Below are 13,967 nucleotides of genomic sequence, written 5' to 3'. Positions count from 1 at the left end.
GTTGAAGTTGCTGGAGGAGGCAAAAGAGTATTAGGAAGACACCAAAAACCAGACAAATAACATCCATATCCTTGAATGATCCCTAGGAATTATAAACAAGCATTTTTGGGCATGAAGTGAAAAAGAGAACGCATCCAATATTCATTAAGCTCAGGGTTTGTTAAAAAGCTTGTGTTTTTATTAAGTGAGATTACGAAAACTGAAATGTTACACTGGTATCTTATTTCACACCACCCCTGTGAAGAGACAAAGGTATTTTGTCTTAATTCCTGCTCTTGGATTTGGAAAATTCTGTGATGAAAACTCTTGGCTTTGACTATCACTCTAAACTGTGTTATTAAAGTAATTGCCAAAAGGTGTGCCCAGAGACTAGGATAAACACATTTTTCAGTTTTCCCTCTTATAAATGCAAAAACACCCACAGCAGGGTGAGCAGATGGATCATTTTGTTCTCCTCATCTCAAGAAAGCCTGGTCCCTAAACCATGACACTGTGCCAGCTGGCAAAGGGACTGATTGCACCAGCACTAGGATTTTCTCCTTAGCAAATGGTTTTTAAAAGTCTTTGCAAAGAAATGAACTAGGAAGGAGGTTCCCACATGTTAGGACAGTTGTTCCACACCAGCAAACAGATATTGAAAGTGGCAACATCTCACACCTGGGCGGTGCTCTAGCTCCAAGTACAAGAGGAACCTTGGCTACAGCTGTCTCAAGCACTAGGCTTACTCAGCGTTTATACAACTGCTTGTTCTACCACATCACAGTTTTAGAGAGAAATAACCTACCCTCTCCTTTTTCCCCCAGACTATATTCGTATTGGTACTCCAAAGCCAGTTTGGACAGGAATGCAATGCAGACATTTGTATTCCACTGTGTCCAGACTTCACCAGAGAAGCTCAGCTCATTCCTCCAAACACAGTAATTCACCAGGCGTGTAAAGAGAATGCCCTCCTCCAGGAACGAACTCAGGGAAGCCACAGCTCCTTAGAAGAAAATAGGCAATGCCTTCTCTGGATCTGCACAGAACTAGGATTTCACTGGGAGCTGAACTATGTTTGAGTGAGAAGAAATAAAATCAATGCTGATGGTGACACAGAAACCTCCTTGAGCCCTTTCCCCAGGCTATCTTCACATAACGTGAAATTAAGTGCATAATCCCATGACCCTGCCTTTTTCATACTCTACAGCCAAAAAGCTCCTTCTGTAGAGACAGAAGAAAAAGGCAGTTACTGTTGTTTAAAAAGGACCTTGGGGTCCCAGGAAGATGAAGGGAACTGTAGCGAAACTGGAAGAGCATGGGTAAGCTCTGGTAAGAATCCAGGTAGATATCAGCAGGTCAAAAATACAGCATGCAGCTGCAAATAGCAAGGAATGACAGCAGCAAGCCTGAACATGTAAAGGCTTTATGGAAAACCACCAGAATTAAGGACAGTAAAGAGGAATTACTGTATTTCTTGGCTGGACATGAATACTTGCCAAGCAATCAATGGAGCAGTAGATGCAGAGTTGTACTGCGTGCCTTGCAGCAAGACCTAAAGGAAAATCAGCATCCTAGAAATGTTACTCCCATACCTATACCATTAAATATGGATGCTGGGAAACAGGAAGAGAAAAATAATTAACTCCTCTTTTTACTGCCACTTACTAAAGCCTCTCCCTCTGCAATCATATCAGAGTGGCACTTAGCAATACAAAAGCTCAGTCGCACAGAATCTGGCTATCTGCACACACTGTACAAAAATCACAGCCAAGAAAACTTGATGAGTTCCAAGCCTGTACTTGGGAAAAAAAAAAGACTCAGTCCCATTTGGAAATTCCAATGGTGGCTAGGCACAGTGCAAAACATTAATAAATGTATCCCACATCTTGGATGTTAGTTTCAGAATTTGGCCTGTGCCTTCCAAAAAAGAAGAAAGATTTTTCTTCTTTCAGTTACAAAACCATACAATAATTCCACTCATTGCCTATGAGTGCAGAGGAATGCTGCTAGTCACGACCCTGCTTCCCAAAGCTGCATTCAGCTCATGCTGACTGCATTTGTCTCCTGGATTAATAAAAAAATTTTAAACACATAGTTGAACATAAACTATAAAACATCTGCAAGCCCTACACCTTATCTGTATTATAGCCTTTTATTGCAGTTAAATGTTATATGTATATATTCTAAGTAGTCAAGGGAATAAAAACCATGTGAGATATGATGCTTCTTGCCTCTCATCTCTCTAAAATGATGAACCTGTTCACTAGTCTCCTGGGAAATTCCTCATTCACCAAAACACCCAAAAAGAATTTATGTATTTTTCTTTCTAACTTTCTTCTGCTGGCACATTTTTCTTTCCCTTGGAATGCATTTATAAGCTTCTCAATTACTTCCAAGAATGAAAAGAAAAAGAATAAAAAACAAAAAAGTCACCATTTAAGCATAGCAAGGCATGTAAGTTAACTTTGTTTTCAATGAGAAATATTCTCTTCCATGGTTTGAGCTTCCTCTGTTTGCTCCCTGGAATAATGTTCCGAGTGTCCAGTTCTGGGCTCCCAAGTTCAAAAAAGACAGACATCTAGAAGTCCAGTGGAGGGCTATAAAGATGATAAAGGGCCTAGATCACCTCCTGTATGAGGGAAAGCTGAGTGACCTTGGTCTGTTCAGCCTGGGGAGAAGATGACTTAGAGGGGATCTCTGAGCAGTCTGGGCTCAGCTGTGCAAAAAAACTCATACACAAACACTGCAGACAATCTGACCTAAAAGCATTACTTAATCTTCAGCTATAAGGAATGCTTCAATCAGAAATGCAGTTCTAAATTCTCCACTGGAAAGAACTGGATGATTATTTACAGCTGCTCAGTGTGGGAGTAAAATATTGCCACTGTTAGGCACAAGTGGGGATTATTTCTTTTTGTCCCACACTCTGTAGTTGTGAATGACTTTATATGGGTGGCAGACTGTGAAGAATTGCATCGACAAGAAATAATTATAATTACTCATGTATCAGAACTACCAGTCAACCCAGCTGCCCACACACACCCACTAAGTAGAAGTCAAAAGCACTTGGTTTTAGAAAGGAAAAAAAACATGCAACACCAAAGCCAGACTATTTGTTCTGGGACAGCTTCAAAGGCAGAATAAGACAAGACTAGATTGTCATGGTTTTATAATTTTGTAATTTTGCTATCAGTATTCCATATCATAACATCATATAAAGCATGAATAATTTTACCGAATGTGCAGCTCACAGAAGAAGACTACATTTCCCAGAGAACATTATGGTCAGAGATAAGTCACGGGACCAGGACACTATATAATCTCACTCCCAGGCTGGACTGATGTCTTCCGAGTCCTGGCGTTCAGGAGAGCATGTGGGAGCCTTCCAACCGTTTTGCCTAGAGTTACAGTAGGCCTCTCGGTTTTAGGACTCATTCTCTCTCCTATTTTGCTTGATTTGTTAGCCTAATTTCAATTATATTGTATTATATTGTGTTATTCTGTATTTCGATATAGTATTTAGTAAATAAGTGTGCCTCCTTAGATCGTTGCCACTGTTTTCTTTCCCTAATTAACTTTTCCCTTTTCCTTTTGGGCTAGGGCCCCTGTGGGGCCCACTTTGGGGCTGGACTCGCCCCCCCTGTCACGGACCCAGGTAGATTCTCGGTTAACCTGTGACATAGATCTTTAATTTTGCACCTTAGACAAGTAGATGCTTTTGCACACGATAAAGTAATAAGGAACTAAAAGCCCCAAATCATTGTAGGTTGCATGACAGATTCTTTTACTTCCACACGAAGCATGATGGCATTCAAGGGTGAGTCACTCTAATCATAGCGTAACATTGCCTCACAGAGCAACGTGACACTGTTCTCCAGGGGGGCTGACTTAAAACACGTTTTCCAAATCTCAGAATTATCAGAGTCTAAAGAAAGCTGAATTCTCTGAGCAAGAGTCAGCAGAAATAGGTCTGTGGTATCTTAATCATTTATTAAAAGAATAGTGGTTCACTAAAGAAGGTCTGTTAGTCATGAATTCTCCCTGGGTTTTGTCTTTTACTGACAAGATTAAGTTTAAAGATGGAGGTGTGGAAGAAAATTCACTGTGTTAAACTGCCACATCACATTGCTACCTGTACCCAGGCCAGCTTGTCACATTCTTTTTGTGTTCACAGCTAGCCTTTGAAGCAGAAGTTTAATCTTGACTGCAGCAAGGTTTCTAGTCAGATACTGTTCTCATAGGAAAATCAACAGTTTCCTTCCCAGTTCACCCAGCACATGATCCCTGTGTACTGTGGCACTGCTCCAGACACAAGCCACAGCCCAATACTGCACTTCATGTTCACTAATCCCAGCAGTATCACAGACCTCACGTACATTAACTCGTGTGCTGTCATGCACAAATGAACTGCAGAAGTCTCCAGATGAGTACACTGCTCCATATTCTCTCTTGGAGAGGAAGTTCTATGCCTCTTGGCTTTGCAAAACTAGGTTTAGAATCTATCCTTCAATTTCAGGAAGGTTAGAAAGGTTCCAGTAGAAGAGCTAGTATCAGAAAACTAGACCCATCTTAAAAGGGAATGTGTACCCTTCCTTTCTTCTCCACTCCTTTCTTTTTCAGCCAAATGACCAACACACCAAGATGCAACCACCTTTTATTTACCCTTCAGTAGTGCTGAAGGATCCACCATACTCTGATTTTCTTTCCAACAGCTGTTTGCCAAAGTCAGGAGATTGCACACCAGTTTTGGAGAGTCTTTAAACACAGAAAATCAAGACTAAAGGAAAAACAAAAATGGATAATGTGATTCCCGACTACAATAAGAGAGAATACTGGAACAGACTGTGCAGAGAGGCTGTGGGGTCTCCTTCTATGTAGGATCTGTCTGTATGCCTACCTGTGTGACCTATAGCAGGGTACCTGCTTTAGCAGGGGGTTGGACTCAATCTCATGAGGCCCCTCCCAACCCCTGTGATTCTGTGATGAGTTCCAAATATTTTAAAGAACTGTGATCTCAGAAACAATCTGTTTCAAGAATCTGATCGTTCTATAGGTAATGTAATTTGCCTGCCTTCAGATACATTCAGTTTATGGTCTAATAAAAGCTCTTTAAAACTCTTTTAACACCATGTAAAACTGATATATTCTTAACACTGGAAACCCAGAAGTGATGAGACAAACACTGATCCATTCTGAGCATTTCATCATTATTTGAGATGCAATAAATCACTTAATTTCTGGAAGACTGTAACATTTTACCCAGGTATTAAAACTAAAACGAGGAAACAAAAAATCACTAATTTCCAAACTAAATACATTAAAGTCACATCAAAACCTCTGTTAAAACATAAGCACACCTTTGTACTGTACCAAAGGTTACAAGCAGCATAACAGCTTTTTGCCCGAGCCAAGCAAGATCCTACAGTCCTCGTTTAATTATTACTTCTTTTATGCTTTTTCTCTGCTGCCACTAAAGCTTTCAAATGATAGGAACATCTCATAGACTTCTAAAAGCTGCCTGAAGCTGAACATGCTGTTTTGCTCTCTGTTCAACAAATTAAGCAGGTGATTAACAAAGATGTACCTCTGAAACACTAATAAACTATTTAAGTATTTTTCTCCCTCTCTCTCTTTTTTTTTTCCTCCTGTCAGAAACCATTTTTGTTCTTTTCTGAAACACTGAAGTCAAGATTAGTCCCTTGATGTTTCCCAGAGTATATGTCTCAAACAACTTGCCACAACCATTATAGGAGATGTAACTCTACTGAGTCACAAACAACAACTTGGAGCATTTTTAAGGGTGAAAGGTATTACTAAAAATGTTTCCAAAAATAGCATCCTCTAGCAATGAGAATGTTAGGAAGACTGAAAGTATGATCTGAATATACGATATTTTGTTCATATTGAGGCTTTGAACCCAAATAAAAATATACCTAAATGTATTAACATTCTCATTCCCTCCTATTCTATTTTGGGTGCCTCAGCACAGGAAAGACATGGAGGTACTTGAGCACGTCCAGAGAAGGGCAATGAGGCTCATGAAGAGCTTGGAGAAACAGCCCTACGAGGAGAGGCTGAGGGAGCTGGGGCTGTTTAGTCTGGGGAAAAGGAGGCTGAGGGAAGACTTTATCGCCCTCTTCCAGTACCTGAATGGGGCTTACAGTGAGAGTGGGGCAGGTCTCTTCTCACTAGAGACAAGTGACAGGACGAGGGGAAATGGCCTCAAGTTGCACCAGGGCAAGTCTAGGTTGGATATTAGGAAGAACTTCTTTACAGAAAGGGTAGTTAGGTACTGGAATAGGCTCCCCAGGGAGGTGGTTGAATCGCCATCCCTGGTTGTGTTTAAGAGCCGTTTGGATGTGGTGCTCAGGCATATGATTTAGTGGAGTGTTTTTAGAGTTAGGGTACTGGTTAGGCTGCGGTTGGACTTGATCTTCAAGGTGTTTTCCAACCTGAGTAATTCTATGATTCTATGATTCTATTCTCCCTCCAGAATGCAATTTCAGGATAACTGCTTGCCTTCTAAGTGAGCATACACACAGAAGAAACGTCTAGCTCACACATTTGGGGTTGGTAATGTGATTATGAGTGTCATAGGGCCATACCATACAGAAAACAGCAGTGAAGACTTCCTCATTCACAGGACTGCTTGTGTGGATGGCCATACTCTAGTTATTTCAGTCTCAGTAGATTACTGCCTGATAAAAGTAACTCACATTCTGAAGTAGCAGGACAGAATATCCCCATGTCATGTCATGCACCAATCCCAAATCCATGGATTTTTGATAGACTCAAAAATTACAATTATGTCCAGCATCCTGAAAACAGGAGTGAAACAATAAAACAGAACTCCTTTCCACAGTTACTCACTGAGCTGAGAGACACATTTGAGTACAGCTCAATCCCTGAGGGGCAGTGTCTTAAGATGCACATAAATTTTTTACCTGTGTGGTTTGAAAACTGGACAGAGTTCACTGTGTCAACTTCAAATCCCAGAACCTGCAAAAAAACAGGAGTATTTGTTTTACTCATACAGCTTTGTCAGTGTTACCAATACCACGAAATACAGGGCAGCATTCTTGTTTCCTAGTACATACTTAAAAATCTTTTAGTGCTGTCTCAAAGTCAAAGCTGAGTCAACATACATAAAACATAAATAAACAATGCATTAATCTGGTACACAAGAGGTTATGGAAAAAGACTGACACTGGCACCAACATCAGCAAAACAGAGCTCTGAATCCTCAGGCAAGAGTTCATCTAGGGATAAGGACAGAGAAGTTTCCCCAATCAGCAGCAGTTGTAGTAGCTCTGAGGAAAGCCTTGGCTAGTCTTCCTTGCTAAGAAAAGCAGTCTGAATTTCAAGGTGCTAATGGAATGCAAAATACAGAGGGAGGATGCTGTTTATATTTCAGAAAGCCAATCTTTCTAAAAAGAGGACTGAAGAATCAACAGATCTACATGATGAGACACACTTGGATTTTACAAACATTCTCTTTACAGGCTAGTGCTAGGAGAATAGAAAGAAATCTTGGATAATTAATTTGGGGAACAATTAGGCAATCAATGGGAACAAGCTTTCAAAAAGACAAGCTAAAAATAAGGCACGTACCAATCCCATCTGCCACCTTGCATTACCAGCAAGTCAAATTCTGAAGTAATTGCTAGTGCAATTAACAAATGTTGCTCAAAAAGAGACAAAAATCATGAAAAAGAAGAGTACCAAATCAGGAGAAAACTAATGAGGATTATAAACCTGACAGTACCTGTTTAATGGAGATAGGGACTACTCCTTATGAAGCCATTTTTAGACACTGTTATCTGTAGCCAGAGACATTCTAATGCAGCAGTGACATAACAGTCTGACATTCCGTATTTGCTTGCACAGCCTACTTGCTCTGAGTAAGAATTCTCCTCAAAAGAAGAGCTGCTATATACAGCTCGGTGAGTCATACCAGGAGATAATAGTAATGATGCAGTGCTGTTTACGATCCATTTTCAGGCAATTTGCTGAGGAGGGGGAGTGAATCGAGGAGGCTTTTTGCCAGTCACGTTTTTTTTTCACTCCGCAGCACATTTCTCCCTTTTTCATCACAAAGGCAACTCCTTCACATGCATTAAAAATCTCTGGGTGGATTGTACCAGAGAGGAGATTTCCTCAGTGCTTGTATTTTCTTCCTCATGTAAAGCCATTAAGTAACAACCTTTTCTTTCAAACCCTTCACCATTATATAGAGATAGAGGTACGTGCTGCCATGAAGAGTTCATTTTGCCTGCAGGCACTGCGTTTCTGGCACACTACAGCTCAGAGCATACACAGGTCTTCACACAGTAAGTGCCCTATTCCAACATTTAATCAAGGTTTCTGTTCATTCTTAACTAAACAACTAAGTAATCTTCCATAAACGATAGGCAGAGCAGTGGGTTGGTTGCTTAGGCCTGATTAAGTATAAACTCTTCTCTGCTTCTTCTCTGCTCCAGTTCCTTGTTTCCTCTTAGAGGATTTATTTTTAAGTATAGAGAAATAAACAGTATGAGAACATGTCAATACTGTTAGGACCTTAACCCTGGTATGTGCACATGCTCTTCAAAGACATGAATGAGGGAACTGCCTCTACAAACGTCATCCCATTTTCAATTCTCCCTGTAAAGAACAGGCCTAATAAGTTCTAATTGCCTTCCATCATCTTAGCAATAACTGCAAATTAATCCATTCCCATGCAATACTTACATCACACATCTCCAACTACTTAACATCTGCACTTTACAACAGACTTACTAAGATTTATGGGGGAACTGAAACTAGACGATCTTTAAGGTCCCCTCCAGCCCACAATTCACTAATCCACAGGTTGGATGGCAAATAACTTTAAAGGCAGATCCACACAGTAGTTCTGTCAGCATTCAGTCAGTGTTCAATCAGCAGAGAACAAACTCAAGCTGGTAATGATTTATCATGGTTCAGCGAAGAGTGCAGTTGTCTCTATGCTTGGCTTGACAAATACAGCAGAAGCCTCGTGTGCCACTTGGCCACTTCCACCAGTTACAAATGTCTTTACTGAGATACTGACGGTTACAGCTCATACCCAGTGACACATCATGTTTCCACTGCTTCCTGATTTATTTTTTTGCACATCAATCCTACATTTGCAAACCAACCCAACTTTTGGGCCTTAAAACTGTCACTCTTCTGTCTCTCTCTCTCTCTCTCTCTCTCTCTCTGTGTGTGTGTGTGTGTGTGTATTCACACATATGTTCTTCTCACCTCAGTATACATAAACTGAAGGAAATCCCTCCATGTTCATTTAGGCTACATCCGAAGTAACAACTTCAGACACCATTCAATTAGGGCAATGAATGAACTTACTAAGAAATGCACAAAAATATTTAATTTATTCCTTCTCTGTACTAGCTTGTAAGTAGTCCACACATGCTGTTGCTTCCCATTTTCCCCTGTTATAAGGGACTGAGGTGATGGTCCTGCCGCAGGTTTTAGAAATCACAGAACCACAGAATGGCTTAGAGTGGAGGAACTTCAAAGATCATCTATATCCAATCCCTGCTGTGGGCATGGCTGCCCCCCACCAGCTCAGGCCCCATCTAACCTGGCCTTGAGTGCCTCCAGAGATGGGGCACCACAGCTTCTCTGGGCAGCCTGTGTAAGCATCTCACCACCCTCTCAGTGAAAATTTTCCCTGACATGTAATCGGAATCTTCCCTTTTTTAGACTAAAGCTATTCCCCCTTGTCTTATCACTATCTGTCCATGTAAAAAGTCGACCTCCCTCTTATAAGCTCCTTTCAACTAATGGAAGGCTGCAATGAGGCCTCCCCAGAGTTCCCAACTCCCCAGACTGGACAAGCCCAGTTCACTCAACCTGTCTTTGTAGGAGAGGTTCTCCAGCCCTCCGATTACCTTCATGGTCCTAACACAGATGACAGCAGATACTTCCCAAGTGTCCAGGCTGCAGTTGCCAGAGACACGTATCTTTATCCCTTTTTTTCCAGACAATCTGGTTTCTTGCAGGCCCTCCAGCAGCGATCACTTCCTCTTTCCATCCCTACCTTACTACCGCGGTTACTACCGCTTGAGACAGAAAACTGTTAGCTTCCAAAATTAGCTTTGCCACAGAGTAAAGACTAATTTAAATTCTCATTTAATAATTTTATTTACTCTGAGAAATGGAGGACTACAAGACCCAAGAGGACGAGCACTGACCAACACACAAAAAGCCTTTCCCATTGTACCACTTTGGCTATAAGGCTAAAAACCAGTGGCACTGTATGTTTATACTACTAACCATGCTGGCTTTGTCAGTAAAGACACTGTGTCCTTTGTTGTTGAATGAGCAACTGACCAATTAAACTTGAATGCTTTAATTAGTACTTAATTTAGGCAATTTTAGAGAATAATGACCTAGTTCTGCTAGGTTGAAATTCAATTAAAAATATCTTTCTACTCTGCAATATCATCTGTACATATTGCCCTCCATGGCCAATAGAGGCATCTCATTCTAGGGTTTGAAACTAAAACCACAAAGCAGTACTGCAGTTCGTTTGAAAGGAAAAATCCAGAATAAGCAATAGGCTTATAAGAAAGAAAAGTAGTGAAAAGGAAGGAAAAAAAAGATTATATAAGATTATGTAGACATGATTCTTCTTGACAAATGTTCACAGGTTGTCACCCGTATTTCACGAAGCAAAACAGAAACCTCCATCCACTGTCTCCAGTTGCCTCAAAGCTCTTGATTTTGGAACAAATAAGCTTTATCGTACTAAAACATAGCAAAACCAATTAATCTAGGTGATCCCATAGACCACAAATCTAGAGAAAAATATCTACATCAGGGCTGCAAATGAAGCTCACGTTCACACAAATGGGTATGTAAATTATCTCATTTCTTTTACACACAATTAAGAGTTTCACATTCAGATCAGAGCTTGAAATGCACCACAGGTGAAATTCTCACTATGCAGACTGTTTGCTCACATCTCTAAAAGATGAGTTTACTTCCCAGGGGAATGCAGTAAAACAAGAAAGTGGCACTGGCTAAGAAGAAAGCAGAAGATTATGCTAATTAGGAGAATTCTATGGTTCTGTGATTCTATGGATTCTGCTAACTAGATTACGTCAACAAGATTCTCAAAGAGAACCTCTCAGACTCCATTTTTGAAAGGAGGATTTGACTTGAATGCATCCAGTTCTCCTCATATTAAATGCAGCATTATTATATAATACTTAATTCCCTTGTACTTCAACACTTCTGCTTCACAAGATACTCAGTTTATAAGTGAACCTCATGTAAAAACAGGGTGACTGTTTCAATGAACATTTACATGATGAACGACCAAAGCAAATACCCTATCAGTTGTGCCAATGAACGGCAATGGAGTTAGACCCTAGTAGAAATATTGAGAACAGTTAAGAAGTTTAACACAGACTAGACAACTGAATCAAACCCATCTAGAAAGGGTAGTTGGTGAATTGAGGAAATTCTAATAATGGATCATGCTACTAATTTATCTTCCTGTAGTGGGCAAGATCACAGAATCATAGTGGGAGCTATTGGTGAACAGTTGGACTGGATGATCTTGTAGGTCATTTCCAACCTTGGTGATTCTATAAAATGGTTTGGGTTGGAAGGGACATTTAAGTTCATCTAATTCTACATGCAGGTCCATTATCAGAAACAGTCATTAATTTTAGCTGCTTTCCAACCTGATGACTAAAAGACTGGGATGCCTAGGAATGATTTATCAAGTCATGAAACCCCGTCAGATCACACTGCCTTCACTTAGAAGTGATGGAGAGGCAACTTTATTGCACATTAGTAAGCAGTCTGACCCACCATACTTCACAAAAATCCATTGCCTCAACTTAGAGTGATTGGCTCTGCAGATAAAACATTCTTGCGGAGAGGCTGAAAAGCAAGGAACCATGACAGAAGCTGAGATGTGGTTTTAAACCAGTTCTAAAAGAGTACGGTGTGTTCAGACATTTTTATGTATGCGCTCTTCCTCCTGGTCCAAACAAACTGCTCGTACTATTGGAGGGTTTCTCAGCTAGCTGGGCCTCTCATCCAGACAGGCGAGTTGTAAAGCAAAACAAGATCATCACAAACTAATCTCTAAATCATTTTATATTTCCAAACCCATTCTAACCACTGTGCTGCCTTCTAGAGACGTGGAAGACATATGGAGGACTCGATCTATCATCATGCTATCTTAAACACAGCAGTACTACAGATTTCAGTGACAGAAGTTGCGAAAAATAAATGCTGCTCCAAACACTGAACATTTCCCTCCTTAAGGCACTAGGGGATGAGCATAATACTCATCCCACTCATATGAGACAATATTATCTGCCAACAGTGAATAGAAAATGGCACCATCACTTTACAAACCTGTCTGCTTAAGACAGCATCACTTGATGTGTCTTATCACACTCAGATGTGATAAGCCAAGACCCTTGTCCTCCCACACTAAGAATATAGCTTGGAACAAGGCCCTGGTCCCTTCCGTGCCACCAAAGAGCAGCCTGCAAATGTTCAGACTCAACCACACTGCACTATACATCATCCATCTGTGTACTGCAATGTCAGTACAGGGCCATATCATACCCATTTCTTTTTTCAGATATATTAAAATTGAGTTTAACTTAAAGTCATTAACTCAGAGCTGGAGAAAGAAGAAGGTTTTTCCAGTTGTGGCTTGCATCTCTCGCTGGCTGCGCACCAGCTCTTTCATTTAATTGCTCTCCTTACATTTGCTACAGGATCATAAACCATACATTGTACCAGATAGAGAAAATCAGAACACAAGTTCAGTTTGGGAAAAGGAACCTGGGGAAAAGAAAAGGCAACTAGTGAAGCAGGCACAATGGCTGGCGTGGGCTGATAAACTGAACTAAAATTACTGTTGACTAACCCAATCTTCTTTTCTCTCTTTGAGCTTACCATGTAGATAACAAGAACTCTGTAGGTATAACAGAGCTGTATTTTAGTATAGCATTTGACAAGGCACTGCAAAGAAAATCATTAAGATGCTAGAGGTATTTTGCCATGAGAAAAATACAAAAGCACATAAATGGCTTAGAAACAGAGGTGCTGGAGGTAATTGCTGATGATTCATTAATGCAGTCAGGTACCAAACAGGCCACTTTAGATTCTAGAGTTAGAAAAAGATCATTAAATAACAGACAATTTATTAAAAAAATGTACAGCAGATGACTTTGAGAAAAAGTTATTTCATGAAGGCAGGCATCAGAGACACAGGAAAGGCTGTAACAGATACAAGAAATGGTGTTTGGATAGCCCATCAATATTACTCCGTGCATTACACCGATTTAGCTTGGGATCAGCCCAGCTCAGAGTCAAAAGTTTCGTAGCGTAGATGTTCAATTAACCTTTCTATGTGCAGCAGGTCACACTCCCCATCCAATGGGGTCAAGTGATGGATCAGCAAGACAGTGATTTATAAGGGCTAATGTAATGAAAGACAATGAAATATCAGTCTGTCTCCCCCCTTCATTCTTTCCAGTAAAGAACAAACATATGAATGAAGAACGAGGAGGTATTTTCAATACCTGACCACATCCTGAGCCTCTCTCTGCTTACTAAGTAACAGTTAACCTTGATACTGACTTCAGATGCAGAAGGTGCAGCTCATCCGTAAGTCACAACACAAGAAGAAATAGTTTTAAACTTAGAGTAGATTTAGATTAGGTATTAGGTAGAAATTCACAGTGACGGTGGTGAGGTTGCCCAGTGAAGCTTTGGATGCCCCACACCTGGAGGTCTTCAAGGCCAGGTTGGATGGGGATTTAGGGAACCTGGTCTAGCAGAAGGTGATCTTCAAGGTCTTTTCCAAACCTAATCATTCTGTGATTCTACGGATCCATGCTTCTGAAGAATACTAAAACCTGCAGGATCTCTGCACATTTCAGTTTCATCCTTTTCGTGCTACTTCCTTCTACACAGGTGCTACACCC

The 13,967-nt window shown here is 40.6% G+C and overlaps 1 protein-coding gene across 1 annotated transcript in view; it reads right to left on the bottom strand.

Annotated features, from left to right (window-relative positions):
* Positions 1–13,967, bottom strand: part of PDXK (pyridoxal kinase) — a 43,167-nt gene that overhangs the window by 23,473 nt on the left and 5,727 nt on the right. The window contains exon 2 of the mRNA XM_015883765.3: positions 6,924–6,978. Coding sequence (XP_015739251.1) covers positions 6,924–6,978 — 55 coding nt within the window. The remainder of the gene's footprint in view (positions 1–6,923; positions 6,979–13,967) is intronic.

Source organism: Coturnix japonica, chromosome 1 (assembly GCF_054131305.1).
Source record: "Coturnix japonica strain WE chromosome 1, WE-NBRP24, whole genome shotgun sequence".
Classification (NCBI taxonomy): Eukaryota; Metazoa; Chordata; class Aves; order Galliformes; family Phasianidae; genus Coturnix; species Coturnix japonica.
Note: the sequence above shows the minus strand (reverse complement) of the source record. Positions and strands in the feature narration are given on the sequence as shown.